At 50.2% G+C, this 16582-nt stretch overlaps 1 protein-coding gene and 1 long non-coding RNA gene across 2 annotated transcripts; one reads left to right on the top strand and one right to left on the bottom strand.

Moving 5' to 3' along the window:
- Positions 1–569: 569 nt before the first annotated feature.
- On the bottom strand, positions 570–8368 carry LOC115635091. Its single transcript, XR_003996530.1, has 4 exons — positions 8170–8368; positions 3635–5035; positions 870–1013; positions 570–639 (listed from the first exon to the last, which is right to left on the bottom strand). It is a non-coding gene; the product is annotated as an uncharacterized LOC115635091 (long non-coding RNA).
- Positions 7693–16276, top strand: LOC115635040 (interferon-induced protein with tetratricopeptide repeats 2-like). The gene is made up of 2 exons (XM_030533284.1): positions 7693–7909; positions 14582–16276. The coding sequence occupies exon 2, from the start codon at positions 15063–15065 to the stop codon at positions 15876–15878; it is 816 nt and encodes a 271-aa protein (XP_030389144.1). The 5' UTR covers positions 7693–7909; positions 14582–15062; the 3' UTR covers positions 15879–16276.
- Positions 16277–16582: the final 306 nt, after the last annotated feature.

Genomic DNA, 16582 nt, shown 5'->3' with positions numbered 1-16582 from the left:
GATGTTGCACTAGCATTTCCTCTGTGAAGTAAATAGCTGGTTATCGGGACCGCAGCCCCGTGGGCAGGGTGATTTCCCACCATGCAATCTGCAACCATGTCCCAGCCTGATGATTCCTGCTGCATCTTTTCCCGGTGGGCACTGACATCCACCAGCTTCCCAAACGTCCCATTTGTGGCTTCTGTGTCTACCCCTAAATTGGAATTCTGTCACATCATATAATTTGGGGCTGCAGACTCAGTAGGTAGAAACAGAAGGAGTGGGAAAGCCAGCCCTTGAGGCTCTGGGCAGAATAGCTACCAATGGTCACTGAATATTGCCTGGAACTGCAGTTACCCAGGGTGGGATGTTAAAGACCCGATTGTCCCAGGCAAACCAGGGCTATTGGCACTTTCTGACAGAAGAGCCAGGGCCGGACAGCTCAGGTTTGTATGAATCCATACACATAACTCCCTATTTCCAGGGGGCAACTAATTTCTCAGCCCATCAAATGAGATTGATGTCTATACGTCTTATCCTTAGGTGAATGTTAATAAAGAAAAGAGATTTTAAAAGTATTTTTACCAGTTCTTGGAATTCCATCTTAGTGTGTCTGGCTCCCTCCTTCTTGCCGTATTGGACACACTCTGCCCCAGTTTTCTGGTGAGAGGAGACCAAATAGCAGAACTCACCACGTGGCACCTAGCTGTCCAGACACAGGCTGCATTTGCTGCCTTAGAAGACAAAGCAGTTGGTGGATTTCCCCCTCTCCGGGGGAATCGGGTGTACTAGTGTATTAGGGGCTATGTAAATGTGATTTAACAGCAGAACCCATCCTAAGCTGGCTGGTTACACATGGGATAGTCACCCCTCCTGTGGGACTCACTCACCATGTGAATTTGGTTCTGTTGTTACGGGGTACAGGCCCCGTCACCCACTCTAACCTGCTGTCAGCTGCCTCACAGACTCCAGTTTCTTGGCCTGCCTTCGGAGAATTTCCATCACTCTCCTTGTTGTGCTGGTAGCATGGAAATCTGAAATTCACATTAACAGTTAATGCAAAACGCGCCAGGTTGGTTTGAATGAATTTATTTTGTCCTATGCACGTTTACAGCCACGTGGTGAGATGGGTCTTTGAATAACTCACCTTCTTTTAATAACTGTCAAGAAAGAAAAAATAGGCTTTTCTCAACTTCCTTTGCTGTCTCCTTATTTCAGGGTAATGAAAGCAGAAAGACAGCATGGGGGGTGGATGAATGGATCCAGTGGGATCAGAGAAACAAAAACGGAAAGTTCATCATGCATCACACGCTTTACATGGCTGCCCCCTGCTCATCTGGAAAGGGGGGTAACTGCTTTCATGGCTTCCCAGGGGGCTTCTGGCCAGGAGACATCTGGATCTCACTCACCTGAGCAGCTGCTGGAGCTTCGAGGAGTGTCCAACCCTGTGATCCTGCTGGGCAAGGGGCAGCCCCATCCCCCGTGAGGCTACGGTGAGGGGCAGCAGCAGGGGAGGAGGCCACATGTGATGGCCGACCCCCCTGGCACCTACTGCAGGGGAGGCGACGGGGCTTCCTGGACTTGAGAGGGGCCCTAGGAGCATATGCAGTGACAGTGGTGCAGGGTGACTGTGTTGCCAGGGGAGGAAATGGGGGATCCCTCCCCCAGAGCTTGCTGCTGCCAGAGGGGAGAGGGTTGGGGGGAGCACTCCTCTCTGATCCTAGCCCCAGGGCAGCCTGTCTGGACCCAAGCCCCTCACCCCGCACCCCAGCCCTCAGCCTCAGCCCAGAGTTCACACCCAAATGCCCTTCCAGAGCCCAACCCTTCTCCTCTCCTGCACCTAAACTCCTTCCCAGAGTCCATCCCCTGCACCCCAACTGCCTGCCCCAGCACAGACCCAGCACCCCAACTTCCTCCCAGAGCCTGCCCCCACAACCCCTCCTTCTGCCCCAGCCCAGACACTACACCGCAATCCCCTCCCAGATCCTGCCTCCCACACCCTCTCCTGAACCCCATCCTCCTTCCCCAGCCCATTCCCCATACCCTAACTTCATTCCAGAGCCCTCTACCCCCTTCTGTACCCCAACCCCCTGCCCCAGCCTGCACCCCAACTCCCTTCCAGAGGGTGCCCCCACAACCCCTCCTCCTGCCCCAGCCCAGAAACTACACCCCAACTCCCTCCCCAAGCCTGCCCCCTGCATCCCCTCCTGCTGCCTCAGCCCAGACCCTGCATCCCAACTCCCTCTCCGAGCCTGCCCCCAGCACCCAACCCCCTGCCCCAGCCCAGAGCCCACACTCAAATGCCCTCCCAGAGCCCGACCCTTCCCCTCTCCTGCATCCAAACTTCCTCCCAGACCCTTAGGGAGCTGTGTTGGGGAGGGGGGCAACTTGGACCTGTTCTGGGCACCACCAAAAATTATACAAACCTGCTGTCCCTGCCCGCACTGTCCCTGATCTTTCTTTTTTGTCTGATATGTTTAGGAGCCCATTCTTCTTGTCTCTTGCCAGTTGTAACTCATTCTTTGCCTTGGCTTTCCTGATTTCGTCCCTACACGCTCGTGCTATTCCCATGTATACATCCTTGGTGCCGTGCCCCTCCTTCCCCAGACAATGAGTGTGAGCAGAGACCACTTCTCTGCACACGGCTTGTCTCATCCCCCTGTTACATCTGGTCTGCTTGGACAGTGGGCTCTTGGGGGCTGACACTGTCACTTCCTGGGTCTGTGCAGAACTGAGCACCATGCAGTCCCGATCTGGGGAGGGTCTCTAGGCGCTGCCTCCCATAAGGTAATGAATGGTAGTTAATAACAGGAATGGGGGCAGGATGGCTAATCAGCCTGTGGGAACACAGCTCCCTCCTAGCTGGTAAGCAGCTCAGTGACTCAACCCTGCAGGGAACAAGCGCGGAGACCAGGGCACGAGATGGGAAGCTGCAGCCCCCACCCTACACTCCCTGCAGAGTTGCCTGGACCCACAATCAGCCCCAGCACAGTGGAAGGCGGCAGGGGAAGGGCATTCTCAGGCAGAGAGAGAGTGACGTCTCTCCTGCTGCTCCTCCTCCCCTCCCTGGGCACCTGCCAGCTCTTCTTGCAGTGGATCAGAAAGATGAAACTCAGAGAAATGAAACTTAAAGTGACTGTGAGGAAACAGAAAGAGCCGGGCTGGGAAATGCAGCAGACCATGGTCAGCTACACCCGCTGCCAGCCTGCCTCACTGGGGCGACTGTGCCCAGCCAGCAGGGCATCAAGCTGCTCTGAGAGCCTCGCGTGACCGGGGCTGGGGAGCACACGGGACATGATGGGATTTGTGCCTTTAAGGAGCCTTTTGTGCATCTCCAGCAAGGGGCTCTCAGCTGGGAGCTGGTCAGGGCCCGTTAACCCTCGCACACCCAGGCCTCAGGCACTAATACCCACCAACAAAAAGCAACAGCTTTGCATCCCCTTTAAATAAATTGCTCTAGGTGTGGCTGTAGGATGTTGGCAGTTCCCCCCTTGCCCCTCTATGATGGGAAGATCCCTCCGAAACATCTGAGGGCAAAGGATGTAGGCAAAAGATTCCCTGAATTGGCTGAAGTTGGCTTTTTTAAGCCTATTGTCTTTATGCTGCTGCTCTCCCTCCTTCCTTCCCTTAGGATCATGACAGAGATGTTCCTCACCCCCATGCTGTTATTCGGGTTCTTTGAGATGTGTGTCCCGACGGGCGCGCCACTTCTCATCCGCTTACACTTCACACGCCTTTGATAGGAGATTTTCAGCGGTAGTGCCCATTCAACCTGCTCAGGCACCCTACATCTCCTCGTGCCCCGCACCAGGAGGTGTCTGAGTAGTAAAAAGCAATTTGTTGTTGATATCTGTAGGCTGATCTTCATCACTGAGGTGTGGTTTGTTAATGTTGTGAATCTGTCTATAGGAAGGTAAGCTCTGGGCTGATACTGTTTCTTTAGAAGTTCCTGTGACCTTTATCCTTTGCACAGGGCTCAGAGTGGATTTTCTGAAGTTGAGTTGTAGATCCAAACTGAGGAAGAGGGACATTAGTGTCTTTGTTGCATAGAGAACTTCATGTAAAGATCAACCCTTCAGAAGCCACCTGAGATTTCGAAATACAGTTATTACTCCATGAGGAAGATATGCTGCCACCACTGCTGGTACTTTTGAGAATACCATCTGGACAGAGGAAAGGAAGAAAGGATATACCAGTACTGAAAGTGATCCAGGCATAATGAAAATCAAAGAAAGCTCTTGTAGGATGAGTGAATTGTGTCATAAAAATAGGTGTCCTGAAGGGTGGTGGCTGAAAACCAATCCCCTGGTTCCAATATTAGAATTGTGGCTGTGAGAGTCACCATCCTGATTTTTCTTTTTCGTGATTTCACAAAGTAGCCTACAAGTCTTATATCTGAAATTGGTTCACACACACACACACAATTCTTTTTTAGGGCAGGAAAACGTTGGAGTAAAATCCATTCCCTCTGAGTTGGTCTGGAACTGATCCTATGACCCTGTACACACAAGGAAGTTGATCTCTTGTTTCAGCAGATGTTTGTGGTCCCTGAAGATTGACAGGAAAGGAGGTGGGGGGTGGAGGGATGTAAAATGGGTGGAGTACCCTCATCTTATAACTTCCAACACCCATTTATCTGATGTAATCTGCTCCATGGGTATTGAAAATGGGAGTGGAAGTCTCTGCAGGGATGGAAGAGAGTAGGATGATGTAGATGCAGCTTTGTTACGATGTGGGGTAGTTATGAGTTGTCAAGCCTGTCAAAAAACTGTCATATAGAAGACTTCCAAAGCTGAGTAGCAGAAGTGGATGCTCTCTTCCTCTGAGCCTTGATTTCTTTCTGGTACTTCAGAGGGTCGCTGGAAACCTGAAACCAGAGGCGCGGAGACCTCTTCGCTGTCTGAGATCTGCTAAACTTTTGCTTGTTTGGAATTCTTTAAGGTTCGCAAAGATTCAACCATGGATGCAGCAAACAGTTGGGGACCATCGAAGGGGAGGTCCTCAAACATGTTTCGGACCTGCCTTGGAAACTCAGACAACTGGAGCCATGGAGATTCTGTAAAGGCAGTATAACCCACAATGTGATCTGCATCCAAAGAGGCCTGCAGGGATGTTTTAGCTAGCAACTGGCCCTCATTAATAATGGTCTGAAATTGTTCACACTGTTCTGCTGGCAGATGCTCAATAAAGGGGGTACATTTGGCTTAATTTGGGTGGGGCTGTACTTAGCCATGAGAACATGATAGTTTGAAGTCCTAATGTGTCCTGAAGTGTCACAAATGGGGAAGGCCAACGGTTGAATACATCCAGACACTTCAGGCCCTTATCCTATGGAGATGCCTTCCTGTGGTGGTGTCTGCCCCATTCATTCACCACCTCCACAACCAGAGCATTGGGTGCAGGATGAGTAAACAAAAACTCCTTAGCAGACTCCTTAGCAGGGACGTAGTGTTTTTTATTGGCTCTTTTGCATGTGGGTGGTATTGTTCCTGGGGTTTGCCAGATGGTTTTGGCAGGGTCCAGCAGGGCCTCATTGATAGGTAACATGACTTGGGCAGAGGGGAGGTGTTGGAATTCATTAATACAGGAGACCACCAGACACTAATTTAACTATAAACCTCTTTATTTAGTCCAAAGGCCAAATGGTATTTTATACAATTGCTCTAAATACGCCTGACAGCCTGTAACTAAGCAGTCACTGCCCCCAATACAGTAACTAAGTATTCATAAGCATCTGATCAGTATATTTACAAACAGGCCGGACCTGGGGATGACTTTCTCATTCCGGCATGTCCCAGCGTGATCAGATAGAGTCTCACAAAGAACCCTCCAATTCATAACTCTTTTTATCCCACTAACAAACAATGTCACTGTCATTGCCAATTACTGACTTCGGCTTCAAACCAGTTTGAGACAATTCACCCTTATTTCCAGTCTTAATCCAGATACATTTTATAACCTCCTTTTCTCCCAAGGCCTTCCACCCCCCTTTCTTGCTGATCAACAGATTTTCCATTCCACCTGGGCTCACAATGCCTGAATTGTTAAGATAACACTAGTATGTGTGGTGGGAAAGTTTGTGTTGCCGCTTTTTAAGACAGTTTCTTTTTGTCTTATTTAAAACCATTTACAGCCACCCCCTATCAGTCAGAGGCCTTATTTTTAGAAACATCCCCCTGTGTCAGGGGCTCTCCACCTTTTCAGACTTTTGTGTCCCTTTCAGGAGACTGATTTGTCTTGCGTACCCCAAGTTTCACCTCACTTTAAAACTACTTGCTTACAAAATCAGGCATAAAATACCAAAGTGTCTCAATTCAGTATTCCTGGCAAATTGCTGTCTTTCTCATTTCTACCATAGAATTATCAACTAAATCAATTGGAATATTAATATCGTACTTGCATTTCAGTTTATAGTAGATAGAGCAGTATAAGCAAGTCATTGTCTGTGTGAAATTTTAGTTGGTACTGACTTCACTAGTGCTTTTTCTGTAACCTGCTATAAAACTAGACAAATCTCTTGATGAGCAGATGTAACCCCTGGAAGATCTCTGAGTACCCCCAGGGCTCTGCATACCCCTGCTTGAGAACACTGTCTTATCACATAAGTTACTCTTGAACCAGGTATTCTCCCTACTTCATTCCTACTTGCCTTATAACTCATTATTTTCATGGTCTTTCTACTTGCAGGTCAAGGCCTTTCTTTACAACACACACATCTCTTTAACCAAACTTAAGGTAACTTTAATTCTTTAATTTTATATTTATCCTACAATGTCTGCACAGCGCAGTGAACCAGGCAGGGCCCCACAGAGATAGAACAAGATTGCGTAATTGAAGAGTGCACCAGCATGTGCCGGTGCAAAGGGCAGAGACGAGGCTGCACAGGGAACCTGACTATTATTTCCTCACTTCAGAGGGTTTCATTTTTATGCGGGGGAGGCATTTTCAAAAGTGACGAAGTGATTGAGGAGCATGGATCACGCTGGCAGCCAATGGGGCCTGGGCGTCTAAATCAGCGGGGCACTTTTGAAAATCGCCCCCTGCACGGATAAAGCTGGGGGAGGGTTCGGGGAGGAGGAGGAGACCTGGGGGAGCAGGTACAAAGCACTCACATTTTCCTAATTGCCCTGCCTCAGTCATTTCCCTCTGCTCCTCACTGCTAAGGGCCCCACGCAGGGGGAAGGGGCAGGCTGCCAACTGTGCCGCACAGTCCCCGTGTGTAGCACGAGGCCGGGCTGCCCACTGCCCTGTGCAGGTACCTTGAAGTGGCTGAAGGAGAGCTCCTCTGTGCTATGGGCCCCATCCTCTGAACACAACTGCAGCCCCTGCATTCAGGGCAGCGCAGGCTGTTCCCACCCGGGCGACACGAACACCCCAAGGTGGCAGGGAAGGGCACAAGGGCTGGCCGGAGGCCGGGACACGGCCAACCTGTTCACTGCACAGGGCTGTGGTGTTGGTGGGGTGCGTAGCAGGGAGCGCACTGGGGTGTGGTAATGGTGAGTGACCCCATCTGTGTGCTTGGAAACCCAGGGCAGGATTGTATGTGTGCAAACCTGTGTGTAGACACACACACACACACACATCCCGTAACTAGTCCCATCTCACCCATGGATCTGCAGATGGCAATTCAGGCAGAGTGGAAGCTGGAGATGACAAGTGGAACTGAAAGTTAAGTTTCAGTTTCCTTTTCTCCGGCTCACTCTCCCTTTCTGTTGAAATTCATCTGACAGACAAGTGAGATCACCAGCTCGCAGCCCAGGCTGTCTATAAAGGAGCAGGGAGGTCCCAGCCTACACAATCCGCTCTGGCCCCCGACAGAACTCGGGTCTCTCCCAGAACCGGGCACTTCTGCCTCGGGAAGGAAACCAGTGCGGTGAAAGGAGCCGTCACCTCCCCTGGCTGGGCTGGGGACTCAGCTGATCACAATGAGGTAGGAGCATTGGGGTCGCTGGGCGGGGGGTAGGGGGCATTTCCAGCAAGGGCTAAATGCAGACACCTTCCCACCCCTCTCTGCGCATTTCTGGGGCTGGAAATCTCCAGCTTTTATACCTCTGGGTCTGGGAGTGGGGGTCAATGTCATATAATTTTGCATCCATGCTGAATCTCCAGGCTGGTGACTCGCTGGGCTAAAGTGCGATCTCGGTCATTTAACACGAGTTAGCCGTTCACACCCTTCTCCTGCAGGCTCACCTTGCTGTAGCTGTCTGGGGAGCACCCCCTTCTCGCCAGCTGTCAGTTCCATTTCCCTTACATCCCGCAGCACCAGCTGACGTGGATTTTTCAATGGTGCCAAGGACACTGAGCATTTCCACAGCAGCCTCCGTTGGCCCAACGCTTTCAAACACGCATTCAGCAGCAGGGCCGTCCTTAGGCATAGGCAACACAGGCAGCTGCGTAGGGCACCTGAAAATTTGGGGCACCACTGGGTCTTAGTGTCCACCGCTTGTTTTCCTATCCCTGGTCTGACCCTTCCTGCAGGCTCCCACAGATGGCTGCTCTAGCCTGGTGAGTCTTCCTTAGGAGGGAATCTAGTAGTTAAAAGTGAAAAAACCTCCAGCCTGCCAGACCTATTAGCACAACATTGAAACTGTTAAAGAGACATTCAAGGGGTAATAAAGCCATTTAACAGGCATTTGCCAACCCCAAGGTATATACTGACAGGTTTCAGAGTGGTAGTCCTGTTAGTCTGTATCAGCAAAAACAAGGACGAGTCCTTGCGTCACCTCAAAGACTAACAAATTATTTGGGCATAAGCTTTTGTGGACTAGAACCCATTTCATCAGATGTCCACGAAAGCTTATGCCCAAATAAATTTTTATACTGTCAGTTTCTGACTTTACTGACAAAAACAGTTGTGCATTAATGTAATATTTACACAGAACATGTCAGTCTACAGGACCTTAGTTTAAAATTTGCTTTAAAAATATTTCATTAGTGAGCTGGTGAAGATTATAAAATCACATTTCTAAAAAAATGCTGGCTTAGAGTTTTAGATGCACAATCATCTTTAGCCTTAAATGTGTGGATCTTCACACATAGTTTTTTAAATAAATCCTTCAAAAGACCTCCCTTATCTAAAATACACATTTTAATTACTATAGTTAAAAAAAAAGTGCTTCCAAGTCTTCCTGTCCTTTCTGTCCATCCCTTCACCACCTCTCCCTCCACTCCCCACTGAAGAGAGCCCTTAAAGGGACAACAGTCCTTCCCTTCCAGATAGCTGGACAAAGAGTTCCCTTTCTTTACTTCTGACTATCCGACAAACTAGTTTTAAAAGAACCCTCCAGCAAAATCAGTACCTTAGTAAGACAAAATCCTTGTTATACCTAAAATCTTTGGAAATATATTTTTTTAAAGTTGGTGAAATTTCATAACCATGTCTCTTGTTATGGAGATCACACAAAGTAAATTACTGTTCCCTTTTTCTAAAAGCAATGAACATTGTTATGAACACACTAAACCTCTCTGATTAATTTAAAAGAATGTCTTTGTTTCAGTGAGTTAAATATGTAGTAATCTGAAATGCTGGCTTAAGATTTGAGTACATTTAAAATATAAATTCAGCTTAGAAATACTGATGAAGAAAATGTAAATCAGAGAAGAGCTGCATCATGTATTCCATTATATGTAATGTTGTATTCAGCAGGACAGCTGACTCACCCTTACTATGAAGTTTTTGCAAATAAATCTCTGACAAACTTCAGGGCATATCAAAAAACCTGTGACTGACATTTTTTATTCCCAAATTTTAGTGCTTTTAAATAGGTACTTTCTTCATGTCCATTCTGCATGAGGGAGAGGGCATGGAAGTCTCTGTGGGGAACTGTGACTCTCCGCCACCATGAGGCAGGCCGGGCATCTCATTATCCTTTGCTGTCAGGTCCCTCCTCCCCCTCCCCCACCAGGCTGTGAGCTTGGGCTGCCATCCGGCATAGGGGCACCAGTTTAATAATACTGCATAGGGCCCCATAAATCCTAAGGACGGCCCTGTTCAGCAGATACATAACTGCACACTGGGAGACCTGTCATCCCCTCCCCTCGTCAGCTGGGGCTTGGGAGAGCTCTGGGACAGAGGGAGAACAGGGACAGTCTGGGTATAGAACAGCTAGTTTGGGTCACTTTTACAGCATCCTAACATATATGAGGTTTGATTGGTCCTGTTTCCCCCCGGTGTACGTACAGACGGGTGCATGGTGTAAAGGAGCCTAGCAGGTGAAAAATAGCAATTTTCAGAACAGTGATAGTAGCTCCAGTGACCAGCGCTGCAAGTGACAGAGGGAGAGCTCCTCTGTGCTATGAGCCAGGTGATGGGAGAGGCGGGGAGCAGGTCCATGAGAACGACCAGACTGGGTCAGACCAAAGGTCCATCCAGCCCAGTGTCCTGTCTTCCCACAGTGGCCAATGGCAGGTGCTCCAGAGGGAATGAACAGAACAGGGAATCATCAAGTGATCCATCCCCTATCGGCCATTCCCGGCTTCTGGCAAACAGAGGCTACAGGCTAGGGCAACATTTCTCCAGTACGGACATTGTGGCTGCATGCGTCCACCAGAGGATTTTTGTGCGGCCACGACAGCTTCCGGGGCGGGGGGGCAATGCATCCCCATCCCCCCTTGTTGCTCCTGGATGCACCTCCCTGCGTGGCCTCTGAAGAGAAGAGGGGCACAAGGCTGCAGGAGCAAAGTGAGTTCTTGACCCACTGTGGGGGGTTGGGCTGCAGGCTCCAGCAGTGGGACGTCAGAAACCTGGTTGTGCTGTCCCAGGCTCCAACCACAGGGCAGCAGGTACTGACTCCCCCGCACACACACACCAGCTCCAGGGTTTCAGCCTCCGGCCCCTGGTTTCAGCTCGTGGCAACAGGTGCTGGCCCCTGGCTCCAGGCCCAGGCTCGAGCCATGCAGGGCAGGCGCTGGCCACAGGCAACCCCCAGCCACATAGCAGTAGACTCCAACCGCAGGGCTTTGGGCACCAACCCCAGCTCTGGCCATGGGGCAGCAGATACTGTCCCCTGGGTCTGATGGCAAAGCCTCAGTCTGCCTCTGGCCCCCAGTTCTGGCCGGGTGCTGGCCCTGGGCTCCAGCCACGCGACCCCAGCCCCTGGTGCTGATCCCCTGCCCACAGCTGCAGGGCAGCAGGCGCCGACCCACAGCTCTGTCCCTGGGCTCCAGCCACGCAGCTCTGGGTCAGCAGGCGCCGATCCCTGGACCCACAGCAGTGAGCGCTGGCTGCAGCCACTCAATGGCAGGCGCTGACTCCTGGCTGCAGCCACACAGCCCTGGGATCCAGCCCCTAGCTCCAAGCTCCAGCCAGGCGGCAGCAGCAGCAGCAGGCAATAACCCTGGGCACTGACCCACAGCTCCGGCTGCACTCCCGCGGGCTCCGATCCCTGGCTCCGGCCACGCAGTCCCTGTCCCCAGCCCCGGGTTCAGACACTGAGCCTTGGCGACATGGCAGCAGACACCAGGCCCTGGCTCTGGCCACGCAACAGTGGGGATCATTTCTGACCCCCATCACCCCAGCCCCCACTGCATCCCACAGCCCCGAATCCATCCCCCCCATTGCCCCAGGCCCCCGCTGCCTCCCACAGCCCTGTATCCATCCCCCTCATCACCTCGGGCCCCCACTGCCTTCCACAGCTCTGAATCCATCCCCCCTATTGCTCCAGCCCCCACTACCTCCCACAGTCCTGTATCCATCCTCTCCTCCCCTCCTCCCCAGGACCCTGCAGCCTCCTCCAGCCCTGCATCCATCCCACCATTGCCCCGGCCCCTTCTGCCTCCCACAGCTCTGTATCCATCCCCCCTATTGCCCCGGCCCCCACTGCCTCCCACAGCCCCGAATACATCCCCTAGGCCCCCACTGCCTCCCACAGCCCCGTATCCACCCCCCTGGTCTGTGATTGGATGTTAGATGGGTTGAGATCTGAGTTACTACAGAGCATTCTTTCCTGGGTGCTGGCTGGTGAGTCTTGCCCACATGCTCATGGTTTAGCTGATCGCCATATTTGGGGTCAGGAAGGAATTTTCCTCCAGGGCAGATTGGCAGAGGCCCTGGAGTTTTTTGCCTCCTCTGCAGCGTGGGGCAAGGGTCACTTGCTGGAGGATTCTCTGCAGCTTGAGGTCTTCAAACCACAATTTGAGGACTTCAATAACTCAGACATAGGTTAGGGGTTTGTTACAGGAGTGGGTGGGTGAGATTCTGTGGCCTGTGTTGTGCAGGAGGTCAGACTAGATGATCATAGTGGTCCCTTCTGGCCTTAAAGTCTATGAATCTATAAATCTATTGCCCTGGGCTCCCACTATCTCCCACAGCCCCAAATCCATCACCCCCATCACCCCAGGCCCCCACTGCCTCCCATAGCCCCAACTCCATCTGCTCCCTCCACCCCCACCAGGACCCTGCAGCCTTCCCTGGCCCCGCATCCATCCCACCATTGCCTCTGGCCCCTGCTGCCTCCCTCTTTCAGCGCCCCCATCCAGGGCGTAATGGGTCCTAGGGCTTGCTGAGAAAAGTGATATTAACAATCATGCAAGTCTCACTTTTCACAGCAGACTTACTAGCTCTCTATGTAAAGTGATACCTGTATGTTTGTTAATCTCACTTCTCACTTTCCATAGCCTCCCAGGTAGCTATGATATGTTATTAACAAATATACAAACATCACTTTTCACAGCAAGCCCCAGGACTCATTAAGCCCTGCATGGTGTGCGGGGGGGCATGAAGGGAGATGCAGCATTATTTTTGTTATTGACTCTGCCAAAAAACTCTACAAATATAAATTACAATGATTTGAATGTAAATCTCAGCCTGTTTAATTGCTTTTCCTAAAGTTAATTAAGTATTTTAGGAAAAAAGTGTCAGTGTGGCCATCAGTGAGAGTTGATGTCTGCACTCTGAGGCCACCAAAAAATTGTTCTGAGAACCCCTGAGCTAGAGATACACTCCCTGCCCATCCTGGCTTATAGCCATTGATGGACTTGTCTTTCATGAATGTATCCAGTTCTTTTTTTAAGCCTGTCATAATCTTGGCATTCACACCATCCTCTGGCAAAGAGTTTCACAGGTCTACTGTGCGTTGTATGAAGAAATAAGAACATAACAATGGCCCTACTGGGTCACACCAAAGGTCTATCTAGCCCAGTATCCTGTCTTCTGACAATGGCCAATGCCAGGTGCCCCAAAGGGATGAACAGAACAGGGAATCATCAAGTGATCCATCCTCTGTCGCTCGTTCCCAGCTTCTGGCAAACAGAGGCTAGGGACACCATTCCTTCCATCCTGGCTAATAGCCATTGATGGACCTGTCCTCCAGGAATTTATCTAGTTCTCTTTTGAACCCTGGTAGTGTCTCCGTCACAACATCCTCTGACAAGGACTTCGACAGGTTGCCTGTGCGTTGTGTGAAGAAATACTTGCTTTTGTTTCCTTCGCCAGAAGCTGGGATTGAGTGACAGGACATTAATCACTTGATGGTAACCTTGCATGTTGCCCCATCCCATAGCTACCTGGGAGGCTATGGAAAGTGAGAAGTGAGATTAACAAACATACAGGTATCACTTTTCATAGAGAGCTAGTAAGTCTGCTGTGAAAAGCGAGACTTGCATGTTGCCCCATCACTCAATCCTTTGGGGCACCTGCCATGGGCCACTGTCAGAGGACAGGATACTGGGCTGGATGGAGCTTTGGTCTGACCCAATATGGCTGTTCTTATGGTCTTATGTTTTAAACCTGCTGGATATTAATTTCATTTGGTGACCCCTAGTTCTTGTGTTATGAGAAGGAGTAAATAACACTTCCTTATTTACTTTCTCCATACCAGCCATGATTTTATAGACCTCTATCATATCCCCCCTTAGTCGTCGCTTTTCCAAGCTGGAAAGTCCCCATTTTATTAATCTCTCCTCACATGGAAGCCATTCCAGACCCCTAATCATTTTGTTGTTTTTCTGAATCTTTTCCAATTCCAATATATCTTTTTTGAGATGGAGCAACCACATCTGCACGCAGGATGCACGGCAGGGACAGGGGTATAACAGGTCTCGATTGCCTCCATTAAATGTCTGGAGAAAGAATATTTATATTTTGCCATTCCTCAGAAGTTCTCCATTACATTTCTCTCCTGCCTGCTGACTAGAGTGGGCCCCGTTCCCATGGATACTAAGGGTAGGCTACACTGCAGTCACAGGTGTGTCTAGCTCAGGTAGGCATACCCGTGCTAGCTTGAATCTAGCTAGTGGGACTAAAACGAGCAGTGAAGCTGAGAGTGACACAGCCTCGGATGTAGGCTAGAAACATGAATATTTATCTGGGGGGCAGATGGGCTCGTGGATCCCACGCTGCCATGCGTCACTGCTGTTTTCAGCTGTGGTAACTAAGTTACAGCTAGTGCGGGTAGGGCAGCCCATGCTGTGATCACACCTCTCACTGCAGGGTAGACACACCCTGTGGCCATTCACAGCACCCTGGCAGTGTGAAGGGGCCTGTACATTTACACTCACTGTACGCTGTCAGAGTGTTGTGAAATAGACTTTGTGTAAATGATTGTAGCGTGCAGTGGAAATTCATTCAGCCCAGATGGAGTCTCATTTTCCCCTCTCTTTGCAGTGCCCTGCCCCTGAAGGAGAAACTGCAGGCCCTCCAGTGCCACTTCACCTGGAACTTTGAAATCAGAGACAAGGTAGATGCAGCTCACATCCTCCAAACTCTGGCTCTCAGGATTGCCCACAATGACTACCAGAACCAGCCTACGCTCCTTGCCATGCAGGCTTATCTCTGCCACCTGCAAGGGCAATATGAAGATGCTCTGTAAAGCCTTAGAGAAGCCGAGAAGATTCTGCAAAGAGATCACCCAGATAACTTCCCCCGGCAGGTCCTGGTCATTTATGGAAACTACACCTGGATCTATTATCACTTGGCCCACTATGATTTGGTTGAGCTTTACCTGGACAAGGTTAGAAAGATCTGCAGCTCCCTGAAGAGCCGCTCTCCATATGCAGCTCAGATCCCTGAGATACATGCACAGAAAGGCTGGTCTCTCCTGGCAGCAGGCTTCCGCAATGGCAGAGAAGCCACAGAGTGTTTCCAAATGGCATTAAGAGAAGACAAAGCAAATGGGGAATTTCTCGCTGGGTTGGCAATCGCAGCCTTCGCATCATGGACTCACTCATACAAGTCTGTATTCTGGAATGCTGCCAGAGAGAAGTTGGGCGCCATTATCCACGAACAGCAGCAAAACTATGAAGCTAAGATGTATTTAGCCAAGATCCTTAAGAAGGTGGACAGACAGCAAGCCGAAGCCCTTTTAGAAGATGTTGTCCAGAATAGCCTGGACCCTGAGGTCCTGAGAAATGCAGCCAAGTTCTTTCAGCTAGAATTCCCACAACAAGCAATTGCTATCCTACAGCGAGCAATATCTCTGAACCCCAATTATCATCTCCTTCATTATGACCTTGGCGTCTGCTACAAGAAACAACTGGAGGCAGCCAAATCAGGCAGAAGAGAAGAAATAGTGGCAGCAGCTACTGAGGCCTTCAAAAAGGCTGTGCAGAAAGATCCAGTGTCTGTATTTTCAAAGCTGGCTTTAGCTGAAATGTATGGAGAAAATACACCTCGCTACCAGGAAGAGATTTATCTCAATCTCATGAGTGAAATGCCCAGCCTCAGCAAGAGGTGTCAGCAGGCAGTCTACCTTCACTGGGGGGATTTCCTCTTCTACAAGCAGAAGTCACGGTGGGAGGCAGCTCAGATGTACAAAGCAGGTTTCGCCATTCCAGACAACTACCTGGAGAGGAAACAACTGAAAAAAAGGTTGGAAGAGGTGGCAGGAGAATTCCAGCAGAGCTCCCAGACCACTGAGGCTGAGGCCATACATGACTTCATTCAACAGAATGAAAGTCCATGAGACACTATAAAGTTCACTGGTGGCAGTAAAAAAGCAGGAGACTGGAGATGTGGAGAGAATGGGAGATCCTTTCCCTTCCCTGGACACACTAAGAACTCCCTCTGAAGCAAGTCACTTTTCCCACCTGTGTAACAATGACATTCGTGTTGCAAATGATTCTAGGTCCCCTGACTAGTTCAGACCACGGCACATCCTGCCGCTGCTTCTTTAATTATTATTAGCTACCTGTACTGTAAAGAACAAGGCCCCTTAGTTAAATTGTGCATGTCTGGGACACCTCCATGTCGGATGCATGTAGGTAATTAATAAGGGTTATGTATAGGTTTTTATTATGTGATGGTTGTCATGTGTTTATGGGTCCTGAGATTGTCCATGAATATAGGTTTTGTGAAGTTTCAGTTCCCTGCAAAAGACACAGGACGGGGAGCAAAGAAAGGAGTTGCCTGGGGAACTAGGGTAAATAGGGAAGCCAGTGGGGCAGGGAGGAGGCCCTTTCTCAGGCTAGTGAGAAGGTTGCTGCCTACTGAGCTGTGACTTGAAGTACAGCAGCAGTCAGGATCTCTCTCCCCCTAACAGCAGGGCCGAGCTGTCAGCCTGTGGCAGCTGCTGACACCAGTGAGTGCGCTGTTGTCGGGGTTTGTTGTTCTGATGGGGAGCACACTCGCAGACACACAGAGCTAGGCTCCTACTTTCAGCCATGACAG

This window comes from Gopherus evgoodei, chromosome 1, assembly GCF_007399415.2.
Source record: "Gopherus evgoodei ecotype Sinaloan lineage chromosome 1, rGopEvg1_v1.p, whole genome shotgun sequence".
Lineage (NCBI taxonomy): Eukaryota > Metazoa > Chordata > Testudines > Testudinidae > Gopherus > Gopherus evgoodei.
Note: the sequence above shows the minus strand (reverse complement) of the source record. Positions and strands in the feature narration are given on the sequence as shown.

What these genes read in the sequence shown, in the direction of transcription:
- LOC115635040 (XM_030533284.1), top strand. Translation starts at nt 15,063, where the DNA reads ATGGCATTAAGAGAAGACAAAGCAAATGGGGAATTTCTCGCTGGGTTG.